General features: G+C 36.7%; 1 protein-coding gene across 4 annotated transcripts in view; it reads right to left on the bottom strand.

Annotated features, from left to right (window-relative positions):
• PHTF1 (putative homeodomain transcription factor 1) overlaps window positions 1-19,790 on the bottom strand; it is a 70,737-nt gene that overhangs the window by 11,279 nt on the left and 39,668 nt on the right. The window contains exons 6-15 of one of the 4 annotated variants that reach the window (XM_061121117.1): window positions 19,566-19,722; window positions 18,234-18,368; window positions 16,774-16,933; window positions 13,503-13,676; window positions 13,314-13,403; window positions 11,504-11,725; window positions 7,961-8,089; window positions 7,166-7,438; window positions 6,031-6,162; window positions 5,443-5,529 (exon numbers count right to left, since the gene is read on the bottom strand). In XM_061121117.1, coding sequence (XP_060977100.1) covers window positions 5,443-5,529; window positions 6,031-6,162; window positions 7,166-7,438; window positions 7,961-8,089; window positions 11,504-11,725; window positions 13,314-13,403; window positions 13,503-13,676; window positions 16,774-16,933; window positions 18,234-18,368; window positions 19,566-19,722 — 1,559 coding nt within the window. The remainder of the gene's footprint in view (window positions 1-5,442; window positions 5,530-6,030; window positions 6,163-7,165; window positions 7,439-7,960; window positions 8,090-11,503; window positions 11,726-13,313; window positions 13,404-13,502; window positions 13,677-16,773; window positions 16,934-18,233; window positions 18,369-19,565; window positions 19,723-19,790) is intronic. The other 3 variants (XM_061121118.1, XM_061121119.1, XM_061121120.1) reach the window with 3 other exon arrangements.

Here is a 19,790-nt window from a genome sequence, read left to right as displayed (position 1 = left end):
AATTCCATGTACTATACAGTAGGGCTTTGTTGGTTATCTGTTTTAAATACAGCAGTGTGTACATGTCTCAGATGGACTTAATTGATATTTAGAGAGCATTCCATCTGAAAGCAGCAGAATGCACATTCTTTTCAAGTGAGCATGGAACACTCTCGCAGATAAATCACATGCTGGTCCATGAAGCAGGCCTTGGTAAATTTAAGAAAATTGAAATTACATCAAGTATCTTTTCCAACCACATTACAAGATTAGAAATCAACTACATGGGAAAAAAAAATCACAAGCAGGCTATACAACACGCTACTAAACAACCAATGTGGAATGTATGTAGACATACAGCTGATTCATACTGTTGTACAGCAGAAATTAACACAACACTGTAAAGCAATTATACTACAATTTTTAAAAATAAAACAAAACAAAACAAAAAAAAACCACTATGACAAATTGAGAGAGAGAGACCACAGAAGAAAAGTAAAAGCTTTATATTTTGGTATCATTAACAGCACTTTTTTCCTGCTTTTTCAAACAGGGCCCCCCACCTTTTCAGGGGCCTTTTGAACAGGCTAGAATCCATTCCTCAATCTTGATTGTAACTAGGTATAGCTATGTGACTGAGTTCTCACCAATATAAAAACCACCACCACCGATGGATTACTGAAGAAATCAAAGAGAAAAAAATTTTTAAATACCTAGAGACAAAAGAAAATGAAAACACAATTATCTAAAACCTATCAGACACAGAAAATCAGTTCTTTAGAGGGATACAAGTTTGCCTTTGGAAAGAAGAAAAATCTCAAACAACCTAACCTTATGCATAAAGCAACTAGAGAAAGAACAAATGAAACCGAAAGGTAGAAGAAGAAAATAAATCAAAAAGATCAGAGCAGAGATAAACGAAATAGACTAAGAAAACAACAGAAAAGACCAATAAAACTAAAAGTCTGTTCTTTGAAAAGATCAACAAAACAGATAAATATTTAACCAGACTTATCAGGAAAAAAGGGGAGAGGGACCAAATCAGTTAATTAGAAATGAGAAACCACTACAAGCAATTATATATCAATAAAACAGACAGCTTAGAAGAAATAGACAAATTCTTGGACAGGTACACTCTCTGAAGACTGAACCAAGAAAAAATAGAAAATATGATTAGATCATTCACAAATACTGAAATTGAATCTATGATTTTAAAACTCCCAGAAAGCAAAACTCCAGGACCAGAGAGATTCACAGGCGAATTCCACCAAACATTTAGATAATACCTAGCCTTCTGAAATTATTCCCAAAAATTGCAGAGGAAGGAACACTTCCAAACTCACTGTATGAGGCCATCATCACTCTGATACCAAGACCAGACAAAGAAATTACACACAAAAAAGAAAACTGTAAGCCTAGAACCATGATGAACATAGATGCAACAAACTGAATCCAACAATACCGTAAAAGGATCATACACCATGATCAAGTGGGATTTATCTCAGAGATGCAAGGATTTTTCAATATCCACAAATCAATCAGTGTGATACACTACACATTAAGAAACTGAAGAATAAAAACTGTATGATTATCTCAATACATGCAGAAAAAACTTTTGACATTTAATATCCATTAAATGATTAAAAACTCCCATCAGACTGCACATAGAGGGAACATATCTCAATATACTAAAGGCCACATATCACAAAACCCACAGCGACCATCATACTCAACAGTGAAAAGTTGAAAGCATTTTCTCTAAGATCAGGAACAAGACAAGGATGCCCAACTTCACTTCTTTCATTCAACAGAAAGAAGCTAGGACTTTTGGAAGTCCTAGCTACAGCATTCAGAGAAGAAAAAGAAATAAAAGGAATCCCAATTGGAAAGGAAGAAGTAAAACTGTCACGGGGTTTGCAGACAATATGATACTGTACATAGAAAATCCTAAAGATGCCATCAGAAAATGATTGGAGCTCATCAGTGAATTTGGTAAAGTTGCAGAATACAAAATTAATACACAGAAATCTGTTGCATTTCTATACACTAGCAACAAAAGAAAGAGAAACTAAGGAAATAATCTTAATTACCATCAAATCAAAAAGAATAAAATACCTAGGAATAAACCTACTTAAGGAGGCTAAATACTTGTACTCCAAAAACTATAAGACACTGATGAAAGAAACTGAAGATGACAGAGCAGATGGAAAGATATATACATATATATTCTGGTTTCTTGGACTGGAAGGATTAACGTTGTTAACATAACCATACGACCCAAGACAATCTACAGATTCAATGCAATCTCTATCAAATTACCAATGAAATTTTTCAAAGAACTAGAACAAAAAAATTTTTTTTAATTTGTATAGAAACACAAAATATGTCGATAGCCAAAGCAATCTGGAGGAAACAGGCTCCCTGACTTCTGACTACAATACAAAATTACAGTAATAAAAACAGTATGGTAGTGGCACAAAAACAGAAATAAGATCAATGGAACACGATAGAAAGCCCAGAAATAAACCCACAGACCTGTAGTCAATTAATCTATGACAAAGGAGGCAAGAACATACGATGGAGAAAAAACAGTCTCTTCGATAAACGATGCTGGGAAAACAGACAGCTAAGTGTAAAAGGACGAAATTATAAAATTTCTCTAACACCATATACAAAAATAAAATGGATTAAAGACCCAAATGTAAAACTGGATACTATGATATAAAGCTCCTAGAGGAAAACACAGGCAGAACACTCTTTTACATAAATCACAGCAATATCTTTTTGGATCCATCTCCTAGAGTAATGGAAATAAAAACAAAAATAAACAAATGGGAACAAATTAAACTTAAAAGCTTTTGCACAACAAAGGACACCACAAATAAAACAAGAAGACAAATTACAGAATGGGAGAAAATGTTTATAAATGATGAGACCAGTAGGGCTTTATTCCCAAAATATACAAACAGCTCAGACAACTCAATAACAAAAACACCCAAATTAGCCCAATTAAAAAATGGACAGAAGATCTAAATAGAAAGTTTTCCAAAAAAGGACATGCAGATGACCAAAAAGCACATGAAAAGATGCTCAACACTGCTAATTATTAGAGAAATGCAAAACAAATCTACAATAAAGTATCACCTCACTGCAGTCAGAATGACCATCATCAAAAAGTTTACAAATAATAAATGTTGAAGAGGGTGTAGAGAAAAAGGAACCCTCCTACACTGTGGATGGGAATGTAAATTGGTACTCTCACCAGGCAGAATATGACTGTTCCTTAAGAAACTAAAAACAGAGTTACAACATATGACCCTCCAATCCTACTCCTGGGCATATATCCAGACAAAACTATAACTGAAAAATATATATGCATCCCAAAGTTCATTGCAGCACTATTTACAACAGTCAAGACATAGAAGCAATATAAATGTCCATCAACAGACAAATGGATAAAGAAGATGTGGTATATATATCACAGGGAACTATACTCAATATTTATAATAACCTATGCGCTTAGTCACTCAGTCATGTCCAACTCCTTGCGACCCCACAGATTGTGGCCCGCCAGGCTCCTCTGTCCATGGGGATTCTCCAGGCAAGAATACTGGAGTGGGTTACCATGCCCTCCTCCAGGGGATCTTCCCAGCCCAGAGATCGAACCCAGGTTTCCCACATTGCAGGAGGATTTTTTTTACCATCTGACCTACCAAGGAAGCCCATATAAGGGAAAAGAATCTGCAAAGAAAATATACAGTTACATATAAACATGTATAAATATGTATAACTGAATCACTTTGCTGTATACCTTAAACTAACATAACATTGTAAATCAACTATACTTCAATTTTAATAAAAAAGATAGAGCTCAGAAAGATAAAATATCTTGTAGCAAACTCAGATTTGTTACCAAAATAAATGAAATAAATTTTCAACATTGACAAAAAGATATTACTAAAGATATTAAAGCATTTTGATAGATTAACAGCAAAAAAAAAAAAAGAAACAAGCAATCAGTATGCTGACTATAAAAGGCAACTAAAATATGAAGAAAAAATAAATGAAAAGGGGTAGAAAACAAAGATATAGCATACAAAAACTAATCAAAAGACAGTATAGTTAAATTAACATCAGAGTAGACTTTAAGATACATTAGAGACAGAAACATTTTATCAGTTCATGAAAGACAAACCTTGACACTGTTCAGGATTAAAGGAGATTAAAGAGCTAAGTGACAGATGAGAGATGACAGCTAAATGAATATGTGATCCTGGATTGAGAAAAAAAAAAAGACTATAAATTACATAAAAGTCAATCCACCAAGGAGAAGGATATCAATTCTAAGTCTGCATGCACTCAATTGTACTGCTTAAAAACATATAAAGCAAAAATTGACAGAAACAAAAGGAGAAAAAGATAAATCTGCCATCAGAGCAGACATGACCACACTTCTCTCAATGGTTTATAAAATAAGCAAACCAAAAAGACGAGTAAGAATATGGGAAATTTCAGCCATACAACTAATAAACTTGGGCTAATTTATAGAGAGGGAAAACTGCTCTCCGAAACAATGGAATAAAAATTCTTTCAAAGAGCTAATGGAAGATTTAATGAAACTGACCATGTACTGGATAATAAAACAAGTTTGTACATATTTCAAAGGACTGAAAACATTCAGAGCATGTTCTCTGACTGTTGCAGAATTAAAACTCACTAAGTGGAAAAGTATAGAATAAGGCCGTAAATTCTTATAAAAAAGAAAACACAGAAATAGAAACAAAAAATATATAGGGACCTCTCCAAAGAACATACAAAGGCACTTTAAGGGTCTCCCGCTGGCCAAATCTGGGACAATTACGCATCAAAACAATATAGCAACAGTTTATAATCCACTGGATAAAAAGAACATAGGAATCCATAACATAATAAGTGAATGAATGATTAAATAAATGGGGAAAAGTCTACTTTAGAGTGACAATAAAATTAGAAGAAATGATGAAGTTAGAAAAATCGCTATTTTTGTATCCATCATGATATATAGCTTTATCAAAACTCCCAATAAAAATTAAGTTACCATGATCTCAGAGTCTTAAAGGACTAAAAATTACCCTTATTCTCATTTCAAAAGTCATAAAAATTAACAAGTATTCAAAATAGCAAAAGAAATTTAGACACATAAAACACACACACACAGGGTTGGTCAAAAAGTTAGTATGGTTTTTCTGTACAGAAAAATCCAAACAAATTTTTTGGCCCAACCCAATACTTCAACATAACCATCCTAGCACCTTGACCTTGGACTCCCCGGTTCCCAGAGCTGTCAGAAACAAACATCTGTTGCATATGCGTATGTGTATGTGTGTGTGCGTGAGTGTATTCACTTAAATACAGTGAACTAGCCTAAAACAGAAAGCGAGTTCTATTTTCTACTTTCCACTGAAATAGATCTCAAACTCTTACCTGGGCACAACAAATGAAAGCAATGGAAAGTGTCAGTAGGAAGACGGAAGACACAACCACATCTACTGATCGCTGTGGGCCCCGTCTCTAGAGAGTGAGACACAGGTTAGCATTTTAGGTCCCCGCCGGAGACACATTAGGGGACCTAATCTTACTATGTTGGTGTGAAAACGAACATTTATAAGAAGTTTCTGACACAGGATTCTAATATATTTTGGACATCTTCAACTTTAATTAACCTCTGAGATTCATGCCATTCAAGTTAAGGGTGTGACTGATTCACTAACACATTTTCAGCGGGAATGTTTCCCCAGAAGTCAGAAAAAGATGCAACATTCAGCTTATCACTCTGCCCTAAGAGTTTAAATTTTCTTTTCCCTTTACAAGCCCTTATTTAATTAGCTCTACCAGCTCTGCAGATAGATCACTCCCAATCTGGTGTCAAACAGGTGAGCTAGATGTCAGTCACTGATATAATCTGTCCAGAACATAGGACTAACCACCCTAGTGAACATCTGCCACCAGAAATTTCAATGAGCATGTTTTCTGTGTATTATTGCAGATATTCCATGGTTAGTTAAAACTCACCTTTAGAAAGGAACGCAGTGATAACCATATCTTAATGTTCTCCACCTTTTTAAGTCTGAAATGAGGTATTTCATATTTCCTAGCTTTCCTGGCAGAAGTAATATGGCTGAAGAGTTTTGCAAATAAAAATCTCTAGAGGTTAAAAAACAAAAAACCACAAAGTGAAATGTATGTATGTGTCACTGTGTATATACTTATATAATTGTAAAATATTCCCAGCACATAAAAAATATTACAAGAATCAAGTTCTGATCATTATGTATAATGTGCTTTCTGTAGCAACAGATTAATGAGCTATTAACAATGCTTTTTCACTTCCTGTCTTAGTGACTTCTTCATGGGGGCTTCCCCAAAGGCTCAGTAGGTAGGAATCAGTAGTAGTAGGTAAGGAATCCACCTGCAATGCAGGAGACACAGAAAATGCGGGTTCAATCCCTGGGTCAGGAAGATGCCCTGGAGGAAGGCATGGCAACCCACTCCAGTATTCTTGCCTAAATTATCCCATGGACAGAGGAGCTTGTAGCTTGGACTACAGTCCAAAGGGTCGTAAAGAATTGGACACAACTGAACACGCATGTACACATTCTTCTGATATAGTACACTCTGGACATTTTCAAGGAATACACCTTGGAGACTGCTGTGAATCCCCACCTTGACAAATTCAAACATTTATACAAAATTCGAGCTTACTCCCAAATTACATTTCCATTCAAAAACTGTATTTTTTTGCACATATCACCAATATAGTAAGCCCTCGATCCCAAACTCTTATCCAATTTCAATAAATTTATTTCTCACTTGGCCATTTTTCAGAAACATTTTCACCTTGGAATTACTACACCCTCTACAGATATAAAACACATCGAAGCACATCAAGGAGCAGGTGTGAGCAATCAGCTAGGCTCAGCCACTTACTCCTACATATAGGCTCAGTAAAATTTCAGATTACAGCATGTCATTTGTAACTAAACAATATCAGAAGTGTTAAACCCACAAATACCAAAAGTCCACTTATCAAGCCTCCACTGCCCATGTTAGCTTCTGGAGAGAGAACAAATCAAGACAACAAAATCAACCCAACAGAATATCACATAGAAAAAAAGAGGTGAGAAATTTTACTCAATTTTCTACTGACCTGTTTATATGTTCTCTCTGCCACACACATCATGAAAAAAAACATCCAGGTAAGACACAGTCGCTCAAAAAAGTTAATTATAGACAAAATAATAATAGGTGTAACAGGTGGTGCCCCACAAAAGAGAGTCAAGATCTCCTCAGCTGAGATGGACTTTAGCTGGTCAAGGCTCTTCTCACGGAACAGCCGGTGTAAAAAAGGGAAAAATGCTAATCCAATGGTGACGACATTTCCCAGCATCTGATAGCCTACTCCTTGCTGATATGCATTAACCTGGAAATGAATTTAAAACAGCCATCATTATTGCACAGCTATATGGAGTTGTGAAGCAGCATTTCTCATATACTACTTAGATTATTATAAACTAAATCTGTTCTAAAAGAAATACAAATAAAAATGATGTACAGATGTATGACTTGTAGGATTAAATAAGAAATATTTGTAAAGTCTACCTGAATAATTGATCAGGCTCACAGAGACCTTTGTAACAAATTAAAAAACACACTACCAAGTGAAACCTGGCTACAAAATTTAAGGTACACATACTTGTGTCTCAAAAACAAAGTCAATGTTTTGATCATTAAATACAATATGAAATAGCTGTCTGTGTGTGCGTTTGTGTTCAGTTGGGCCCGACTCTTTGTGATCCTATGGACTGCAGTCCACCAGGATCCTCTGTCCATGGGATTTCCCAGTCAAGAACACTGGAGTGGGTTGCCATTTCCTTCTGCAATGAAATAGCTGCCGATTATAAAACAGACCTTTTGAAAAGTCTGAAAACTTATTAAACCTTACCCTGCTCATGATGATGCCACTTATTTCCAACACAGACATATCCATCTTTTTGCACTCATTCCCTTCCCAGATTATTGCACTAACTCGATCAGAGGCAGGACTTGAGTTCTGAAGCCAGAATAAATGGTTCTGAAAAGAAAAAAATAAGTATTTCCATCCACTCATTCTTTCCTCCTTTAGAACTGTTTCCCTTTGTCCAGTTCCCAGGCCACATTGGCCAGTGCTCTGCCTTGTCATCCTGCCCTCTCCTTCACAAAGCCACTCCAGTCACCACCTCCACGATGCCGGCTTCTGGTCCTTTCTCTTCACTAAGCCAACTTCTTACCTGAAGAGAGGCTGTAAGTCTTCTGTGATGATGGGAGGTAGGATTCCATGATCTCTGAAGTTGCTCCCCCACTCTAAGCATATGGAAGTGAGGATAAGCTTGGTATATTCATGGGATATCAAGAAGGAGAGTATTTCCATAGCACCATGACTAGACCAGGGGTAGTAGGAAGTTAGGTAGGAGAGGCGCTAACAGGGCTTAGATATCACAGGAATGGTAAGAGGTAAGCCTTTCTCTGGTCTAATCAGGACATGGAAAAGCATAGACAGCACAAGAGAAGATCACTGTGAAAACAGCCCAGCACTTCCCTCTGCCATGTCATGTCTTGTTCTTTAAGTCCCAACTCAAGTCCATTTTATCAACATGTCCTCTCTGATGGCCACAAGTCTCTCTCACATTGCCCTTCTCTGGATCAATCAAAAGCCTGTACAGCCTACAGCAGACAAATCTGCATCTAATTATATGCTGCTGCTTTTATAGTGCCCTCTACTTGTTTTCCATAAAATCATCTTATCCCCAAACTAATACATAAGTTATTTTTTTTAAAAGATCATATGGCATATTTCTTCTCCAACAATAATGCTCAGCACAATGCTGATGAGCATTTATGGATCTATTAACTGATTTAGCCAAAAAAATATTTATTAATCAGCTACTATTAACAGGAACTATGTATATAATGGAGAACAAGACACAAGGTTCTTGCCATCAAGGAGTTTACAGACTTATAAAGGAGACATGATTAAATAAAGTTACTGCATAGTGTGATAAGGGAAGGGAAGAATGTTTTAGGAGCATATTAAAAAGACTTCCTAAGGAAGTATCAACTGAGCCAAGACCTGAAAGACAAAAGGGAGTGACCCAAAGGAAAGAGGACTGGAGAAAAATGTGCTTCAGGCAAATAAATCAGTTTGTGGAAAGACCCAGAAGTACATGAGGAAACTGGAAGAAGTTCAGTTGAGTCGAACTATACCATATGAGACTGTATCACAGCAAATAAACAGAAGCAAATAATCCAAAAGGAAAAAGAAAGCAGTTAAAGCATTGTAAGGGGAATGGCATCAGAGCTGTACTTTTAAAAAAATAATTTTTTGTGGAGAGGGAGGTGGGAGGGGGGATCAGGATGGGGAATACGTGTAACTCTATGGCTGATTCATATCAATGTATGACAAAACCCACTGAAATGTTGTGAAGTGATTAGCCTCCAACTAATAAAAATAAATAAATAAATAAATAAAAAATAATAAAACAATTTTAGTATTTTATTTTTTTAATTTTATTTAATTACTTGGCCAAGTTGGGTCATAGCTGCAGTGTGCGGGCTCTGCAGTTGTGGTGTGTGGGCTCCAGAGCCTGTGGACTCTCTAGCTGTGGCACACAGGCTTAGCTGCCCCAAGGCATGTGGGATCTTAGTTCCCTGACCGGGGATTGAACCCATGTTCTTTGCATTGCAAGGCAGATTCTTAACCACTGGACCACCAGGAGGTCCCAGATTTGTATTTCAGAAGCATCATTCCAGCTGTAGTGTGGAAAATGAAGCAAAGGGAACAAGACTAGAGAAGCTGTTCCAAGCATCCAGATGACAGCCATCCACTAAGCAGGGTGGATACAGATGAGCAGATGGAGATATTACACAGCAGAATCAAGAAAATGTGATGATAGATTAGGTACAGTGGATGGCAGCCAGGGGCTGGGCGGGGGAGGGAGCGCATTGAGAGGGGGCAGTGGTGGCATCAAGAATGGCCCCAAGGTTTCTGACTTGGGTGGTTAGTGGTGGTATTTAGAAATATGGGGACTAAAAGAAGAACATGTTAGGTGGGAGAACTGGGAAATGATGCACTCTATTTAACATGGTGAGTTTCATCTTAACCTAGTTACTCTTATATGTGCCTTAAAATTATACCATAAATCCCAAAAGTACAAAGGTGGAAATCATCATGATGCTATGCATTACTACCAAAGGCTAATGTAATTTAGATGAGTCTTCAGACTGAATGGAAAGAATATTCAGATTCAAATTTTGATAGCAAAATTGGAGGGGAAAGTTTAAAACTTTAGTGATAAAGTGTATGTTGTTTCCAGGTAGTTTAAGAAAATTGTATACATTTAATGAAGCAGAATGTTTTTCATTATAATGTATAACCTAAATCTAAGGTATCTTAGAATCAAGAAAATTCAGTAATTAAACAAATGAATATCCAACATCCACTATTTATTAAGTCATTGTGGAAAAAATAAAAGAAAAAAGAAAACTAAGAAAAAGAAAAAACAAAACTAAGAAGAGTCATGATCATTGGCATTAAACACAGGAAGGGCTGATATGAAAACCATTTTTTAACCATTCAGTCCAGCGAGCAGTGGGACAAGCTCATGAAATAATCACTGCAGCTCCACAACTATTTAAGTAGAGAGTAGTCATCTCTACTTAAATCATCTCTACTTGAAACCAATCATCTGACAGAAATAGTAATAACCAAGCTAACATGTACTGGCTGCTTACTCTTTGCCAAGATAGTGCTGAGCACTTTAAATTATCTCATTAGATATATCACAATGTTTCTAAGAAGTAGGAACTATTGTTACTACATGACAGAAAGTAAAAACATTTCTGAAGAATGAATTCCTAGATTGGAAGGTCAAAATAACCTAAGAATCCCCATTTCCAGGCTATCTGATTTTATGATACTAAAAGAGAACCTGAAATTAAAAGCATCACTTGCTTTATACATTATTAGAGAAGAAAGCAATGCCATCTCCTAGTAATTCACATAAAATACTGTGATATATCTGAAAATACAATATGAGGTTACTGCAACCCTGCTCGTATAAAGTATTCACTTTAAAGTATCCATACAAGCAATTTATATGAGCTCGTATAAAGTATTCACTTTAAAGTATCCATACGAGCAATTTACACGAGCAACCCTGCTCGTATAAAGTATTCACTTTAAAGTATCCATAAGGATCATTCTAAGAAAAATAAGAAAAGGTATTAGGAAGAAACAGTTAGGTTAGGGGAATTAGAAAGTGCTTTCTTCTGAGTACTGAGTCCAACATCTTCACTTACAAATTACGCTCAATTTCTTCATCTCTAAATTAGGGATAATAAGGGTCCACCTTACAGGGTTATTGTAGAATTAAGAGAGATAATACAGTGCCTGTCACATGGTAAGTACATGGTAAATATTAAAGGTCAGTAAATCATCACCTTTACAGACCTGCTGGAAAACATCCTCTTTGGGATCCCGTTTGGCCCCTGAGTGATGGGAGTTCACACGTGCCCCCTCACTGTCGCTGGTGACAGACGACCGGCACTCAGGGCCATGCAGCAGGTCATCCCATAACATGTCCTCTGTCTCCGAGTCGTGGCGGGTGCTCTCCGAGTCTCTTCTCAACATGTTGAGGCTTCGAGAGCCACCACTCGTGCCAGACCTAGAGCCCTTTAAGGGAAAAACAAAAACCAAAAAAAATTTTTTTCATTCATTTTTAAAAACAACTATGTATCTGAAATAAAATGAAAACAAGGCACCTATGGTGATGACTGGCATGCTCTCATAAACTGATCACCATGCCTTTGTTGACAAGACTTCACATAACAATAATATACTTTCATATTTAAACGTGAACTCTGATGACTCTTAACAAACTATAAAAGAGGACTCTGAGAAGTATTGCCAAGTCATGGGATTGTTCAGCTGAGGTGCCCTGGGATGGGAGTGACTCCTGCAAACATTCTGAGGGCCGACTCTGAGAGTAGGTGTGGCTGAGCCTACTGGCACACCCAAAGTGTCTTCTACTCTAAATATTGTGAGCTTGACCATAGACACAATCACATCTGGGAACCCAGCCAAACAGGGGAAAGGGTAATCAAGCACAGGAGAGTATGGACATTGTAGCTCTCCTGCAGTATAAACATAAATATGAAAGTTTTTCCACAACCCAACAACCTTGCCAATCAAAAGTTACCACCATCTGCTCCCCTCATCTCTGAATTATAATGTCCCAAATGTACAATGGGCTTCCCTGGTGGCTCAGATGGTAAAGAATCCACCTGTGATGTGGGAGACCTGGGTTCGATCCCTGGGTTGGGAAAATCCCCTGGAGGAGGAAATGGCAACTCACTCCAGTATTCTTGTGTGGAGAAACCTCACAGAGCCAGTACAGTCCGTGGGGTTCCGAAGAGTCAGACACGACTGAGCGACTAAGCACAACACAGCAAATGTACAATATGTCCATTAGCTTTCATGATAAGCAGACTTACTGCTCCCATCTCTCACTTCCCAAATATCTGTCCTCATCAGCAATAAGGCCACTTACACAGAAACAATGCTTAAGAATAAACTCCATATTCCAAGTGAATATTAAGTGGGTTTCCCTGGTGGCTCAGACAGTAAAGAATCTGCGTGCAATGCGGGAGACCTGGGTTTGATCTCTGGGTTGGGAAGACCGGTGGAGAAGGAAATGGTTAACCACTCCAGTATTCTGGCTCTCATCATCTAGGGATTGAGGAATCTCTTTCTGGGCATCATCTATGATACTTTTAAGATCGGGTCAAAGACAAAGAGCTCATTCTTTTTCTTGGGTGACTAGTCACATAAAAGCTGATAGATTAAAAAAAAAAAAAAGCTGCTAAATAGGTAGACAGTTGGAGGCAGAGGAAAAAGTGAAAGTGTTAGTCACTCAGTCATTTCTGACTCTCTGCGACCCTATGGACTGTAGCCCACCAAGCAGCTCTGTCCACGGAATTCTCCAGGCAAGAATACTGAAATGCATGAGTAGCCATTCCCTTCTCCAGGGGATTTTCCTGACCCAGGGATCAAATCCAGGTCTCCTGCATTGCAGGCAAATTCTTTACCATCTGAGACACCAGGGAAGCCCTTTACCATTCTTTTTTTTTTTTTTTTTCAATTGGTTATCCTAAAGTTATGTATATATTTGCTAGCCCCCTCCTCTGCATCCAATAAAAAGAAAAAAGGAATGGATAAACTTATTACATTCAAGAATATGCCTTGAAAAAGGATACATTACCTGACTGAAGGCTGCTGATTCAAACTCCGATTCAGCCAGACTATCTGAATCCCGCACAACAGGGCACCACTTGGAAGTGGTCTTTTTTACCTGCCAAAAATCAAGACCACAAATGACAGGAAAATATGTTAAACACTTTGTTACTTGGGAATTAATACCTATACTTTAACAAACTAAAATAAAAATTACCTGAGTGTTTAAGTGTCTTGAAAGTATTGATTTTCTACTCTTAATTTCACAACCGTTGTCACTTGAGGCCCCTTCCACACTCCTCCGCAGTATCATCATCTGTGTCTGGGCTTCGCCGTCATCCTCACTTGACAGATCATCTGAAATCCCATTACCCAAACGCCTAAAAGACTCCTACAAAGAGAACGGCAATGTCACAGGGGACCGCCCAGAAGACTCTAGTAAGCTGTGTGTATAAAAACTAAGAAGCAATAAAAGTAAACTAAGTCAAAGCTGAACAAACCTACATATTCGTTGGTCTTAATAAAGAAAAATATTAAGCTTTCTTGAAACTAAATAATTTAAATAACATAGAGGTTAGAAGCACAGGCTTGAGTCGAAGTCAAGTCTGAATCACAGCTCTTCTACTTATTAGCTATGTAACTTTAGACAGTAATTAAATCTCTCTGGGCCTCAAGTTCCTCATCAGAAAGGTGATGACAATAAGTAAATAAATCCCTCTAAGATCAGGAACAAGACAAGGATGTCCACTCTCACCACTATTATTCAACATAGTTTTAGAAGTCCTAGCTACGGCAATTATAGAAGAAAAAGAAACAAAAGGAATCCAGATCAAAAAGAAGTAAAACTCTCACAGTCTGCAGATGACATGATACTACACATAGAAAACCCAAAAGAAACTATCAGAAAATTACTAGAGCTAATCAGTGAATTCAGCAAAGCGACAGGATACAGTCAATACACGGAAATCACTTGCATTCCTATACACTAACAATGAAAAATCAGAAAGAGAAATTAAGGAATCAATACCATTCACCACTGCAACAAAAAGAATAAAATATCTAGGAATAAACCTATCTAAAGAGACAAAAGACCTGTATACAGAAAACTGTAAGATACTGATTAAAGAAATCAAAGACAACATAAACAGATGAAGAGATATTCCATGTTCCTGGGTAGGAAGAATCAATATTCTGAAAATGACTATACTACCAAATGCAATCTACAGATTCAATGTGATCCCTATCAAAATTACCAATGACATTTTTCACAGAACTAGAATGAAATATTTCACAATTTATATGGAAACACAAAAGACCCTGAGTAGCCAAAGCAGTCTTGAGAAAGAAGAATGGAGCTGCAGGAATCAACCTTTTTGACTTCAGGCTATACCACAAAGCTACAGTCATCAAGACAGTATGGTACTGACACAAAAACAGAAATACAGACCAATGGAACAAGATAAAGAACCCAGAGATAAACCCACACACCTACGGGTACCTTTATTTGACAAAGGAGGCAAGAATATACAATGGGGCAAAGACAGTCTCTTCAATAAGTGAGACATCTGGACATCTACATGCAAAAGAATGAAATTAGAAGACTACCTAACACCAAACACAAAGCTAAACTCAAAATGGATTCAAGACCTAAACCTAAGACCAGAAACTATTAAACTCTTAGAGGAAAACACAGGCAGAACACTTGATGACATAAATCAAAGCAAGATCTTCTATGACCCACCTCCTAGATTAATGGAAATAAAAACAAGAATAAACAAGTGGGACCTAATGAAACTTAAAAGCTTTTGCACAGCAAAGGAAACTACAAACAAGGCGAAAAGACAACCCTCAGAATGGGAGAAAATAATAGCAAAGGAAACAACTGACAAAGAATTTCCAAAATATACAAGCAGCTTATACAGCTTAATACTAGAAAACCAAAGAACCCAATCAAAAAGTGGGAAAGGCATCTGAAGAGACATTTCTCCAAAGAGGACATACAGATGGCTAACAAGCACATGAAAAGATGCTCAACATCACTCATTACTAGAGAAATGTAAATCAAAACTACAATGAGATACCACCTAACAACAGCCAGAATGGCCATCATCAAAAAGTCTATAAACAATAAATGCTGGAGAGGGTGTGGAGAAAAAGGAACACTCTTGCATTGCTGGTGGGAATGTAAACTTATACAGCCACTATGGAAGGCAGTATGGAGATTCCTTAAAAAGCTAGGAATAAAACCACCACATGACCCAGCAATCCCACTCCTAGGCATATACCCTGATAAAACCAAAACTGGAAAAAGACATGTGTACCCTAATGTTCACTGCAGCACTACCTACAATAGCTAGAACATGCAAGCAACCTAGATGTCCACTGACAGATAAATGGATAAAGAAGCTGTGGTACATATATACAATGGAATACTACTCAGCCTTCCTGAGGAGTTCCTTCCATAAAAAGGAATGCATCTGAATCTGTTCTAATGAGGTGGATGAACCTAGACCCTATTATACAGAGCGAAGTAAGTCAAGAAGAGAAATATAAATACCGTATACTGACACATATATGTGGAATCTAAAGAGATGGCCCTGATGATTTATTTTCAGGGCAGGAATGGAGAAAGAGACATAGAGAACAGACCTATGGATGTGGAGGGAGGAGAGGAGGGAGAAGGGGAGATTATGGAGAAATTTACAATACCATATGTAAAGTAGACAGCCAATGGGAATTGGCTATATGACTCAGGGAACTCAAACAAGGGCTCTGTGACAATCTGTAGGGGTGGGATGGGGAGGGAGGTAGGAGGGAGGTCTGGGAGGGAGGGGACATGGGTGTACCTATAGCTGATTCTTGTTGATGTATGACGGAAAACCACAAAATTCTGTAAAGCAATTATCCTTCCATTAAAACATTTTTTAAAAAATAAAAGCATCTATCTCACAGAACTGTTGAAACAATTAAGTGAGTTACTACATGTAAATCACTTAGAATAGTGCCTGACTGCAGTAATGGCTCAAAAAACTTAGCTCTTTTTATAATTCATAAATGCCACAGTCTAACAAATAAGAAAATATTTCATGACTAAAACATAAAAGTATAGTCATTTTTAGACATAAAGCAGAATAATAGCTCTATATAAACATAAAAATATTATCCCAAACCTTAACACACACTATCCCTGCCTCTCTGGAAGATGACACGGCAGCCTCTACACCAATCTGTTCATTGAATCTACCAGCCTCCTCCTAAGTCTGGACCAGGGGCAGATAAAACAACAAGCTCTGGCCCTAGAAACTGGAAGAATAAGGTAAAATCTTCATATTATACTTCAAGGTGTTCTCCTTTTCATGTCCTTTGGTTTTACATTTCAAATGACACAAATCTATTAGAATCTTTTGTGTGCTTTTAGTAGAGTCTAAGAATAGAAAATTTTACACAAGAAAAGGACCAGGTGTTATTTATACTCATCTACATCTTACCCTACGGCCCTTTTCTCCATCGGAAAATTTTGCTTTCTCTCTTGTTTGCCACATTCTGATCTCTGGTCGACACTGTCTCTTCTTGATGATAGGATGCAGACAACCTGAATCATAGTCAGTTTCCGTCCCTCTGTTACATATTAATTTAACTCTTTTCATCCTATTTTTTTAAAGGAAAAAAAATGATTAATAATTAGTTTTCTGAAAGTAGTGTCTTTCATGAAACCACTATTCTTCTGAGGAGTAGAATATGTTAATCTGGAAATCAAGAAGATTCAGAAATCGTGTTTTTCAGGCTCTCCAGCTTTCCTAAGGGTGTAGGAAGCCAGAATATAGTTCTCTCTCTAGTCTCCAAAGACTTGGGTCAGTTAATTGAGAGGAATCCTGTTCTTTTTGGTTTTGCAAGGAAGTAGGTTCACAGTCTTCCTCTCAAGCACAAAGCCAACCCCTCCCTCACATTGCCTGATTCTGCCACTTCACAGGATGTCTTTCCCTCTTCTGTCTTTCAAAGCCCAGTAACTCTCAGCTCCTCCATGACTCCTGCCTACTGTCTCACTCCAGAATGATCATTCCATTTGCTGAACTGCATGGCCTTTAGTCAGCATGATGCCATTTATGATGTTTTTACATTGTTGTGACTGCCTCATACCTGCTAGTTTTACTTTCCTAATAAGATGGTAAATCACTGAGAAGAGGAACATGCAGTGCCCAGCAAAATGTTCAGCACAAAGAACTCAAATGCTTCAACGAAAGTGTCAACTTTAGAAAAATATGTGGACACAATTTGTCTTCAAAAATGAAGCTGCAGAACACTTTACTTTTGAGTCACAAACATTAATATATGACAAAAATAAGTACTTCTTTGAGTCACAGTACCACTGTCATGACCTACAAAATCAAGGAGGAGGTCGAAGTTACCCTAAATTCATCTCCCTTTCTGTCCTACAGCCCATTGACACCAGCCTCCTGCCCTGCATCCCACACCTAAAGAGGAATCAGCTTTCACACTGAAAAAATACCTCATCTCTTAAAAATTCTTCTTTCTCTCAAGACATTTGCCAATATGGCTTAAAATATTTAATCTTTTAGAGTATTTATATTTCTGTAATCTTGTGGTCTAAAGAGCCATTAAAGATCAAACAGAATGACACTTTTATGGTAGATAACTGGACTTATGGGTAATAGAGCAGACACTGGTGACACTGTGAATAAGCAAACCATTCTAGAACTTTAAAAAATCACACCACTAAAAAAAAATCAAAAATCACACCACTATGATAATATGCTTACACTGCATACTCCTAAAACCTCATCAGGTTATATACTATGCAAACACTAAAGTGAACACAAAAAACAAGTAAAACTTCCATTTTATAGGAAGCATTAATAAGTATTAATTTGGTGAAAATGTGAAAATTGGGAAGTATTAATAAGTGGGAAGTATTAATAAGACTTCCCACCTGTTGCCAAAGAGAGTCCTCCAAAAACTACCATTAAGGGGTGCAGATTCCAAAGTTTCCACTCCTCTGGCTTTATCAGAGGAGTTATTTCCATTTTCTCGGCTCCCATCACCATTCACAGTTTTTCGTAATTTTCTACAAAAAAATATTTCAACAACTTCAGATTATTCAAGACCTTTTCTATTTCTGCTTAGAATATCTCTGCCATTTACCACCTGAAATTAAGTACAATGAACTTCTCATAATGAGGATAAATTATGCATGAACATTTCTGATTTAAGGGCAAAAACAGATTCCAAAGATACCAAAGGGTATCATTTTGTTCATTCATTAAAGAAATAGAACTGCTATTCAAAAATATTACTAGTAGGAAAATTTTCTTATATATGACCAATAGTCTTTTCAGGAAACACTAAAAAAAAAAAAAAAAAAAATGACCAATTTCTTTAAATATAGATGTCAGAAATCTACCCATTTGGCACATTTAATCAGGGAAACATGAAATAATAGCAAGCAATCATTTTTTTGGATATCCTATGCAGTGAAAAGATATATCCTGTAAATACCAATGAGACACAGCAAAATATTTAATTTCTTTAGAAAACATTAAATCAATTAAACTGAATTTTCAAGGACTATTCTTTTCTGGAGGGGGAAAAACATGGTTATAAAATAACATTCAAAAATAAGTATAAATATGTTGAAATTCTTTGCTCCAAATGAAAAAATCTTACACAGTAACTCCTTGCGGGAACAAAAACCTATCAGTACTCTAAGGAAAGATGACTTGTGGAAGATAATACCATATATACTTTAAAAACGTTTAACAGTTCCAAAACCCACACATAGCACATGATCAGTAAAGACATGATATGAATCCTATGGGTAGACAAGTTAAATCTTTATTAAAAGTTTAGAACATATAGAAATCAATTTATTTACTATTGAAAAAAGGTAAGAACATTAATACCATTAATCAGACACACTAAGATCCTTGTATATAGTGAATTTTCACCAAATTTTAAGACTGAATTGTGAAGAATGCTTTACCAAAATCATTATTTAAGGTAAATTTTAGTAAAGAATAATACAGTATAGGAATTTTCCTTTTAAACAACTGTACTGAATGACCCCCTCCCGATTAAAAGTTTATGACAAAGTTTCTTAGCATCAGGGAGAGAAGTAAAAGTGAAGCATTCATTTCTTCTAGCCAAAAAAATAATGAAAAATATATGCAAAAGAGGAAGACTTTTTATTAATTTACTCCAAGATTTTGTTCTACAATGCGTCTCCCAGAAAATACACAACCACAAGTATAACTTCTTATCTCACCTTCTTCTCCGATTTCCGTTGTTCCCTGATGGCCTTGTTATCTGAGTAGACACAATTTGACAGTGGACAGTTCCCATGAGTAACATAAGGCACAAGGGTCCGAGGACTTCACTTACATTCACGATAGGCATCATAAAATATAACACGAGTGCTATCACTGAAAAGAAAAGGTTTCAAAATGGAAACCATTAGAGCTCATCTTTAAAATCAGTTCTAATAACCATA

The sequence above is a fragment of the Dama dama genome, chromosome 20, assembly GCF_033118175.1.
Source record: "Dama dama isolate Ldn47 chromosome 20, ASM3311817v1, whole genome shotgun sequence".
Classification (NCBI taxonomy): domain Eukaryota; kingdom Metazoa; phylum Chordata; class Mammalia; order Artiodactyla; family Cervidae; genus Dama; species Dama dama.
This window is presented reverse-complemented; position numbering and strand designations above follow the sequence as displayed.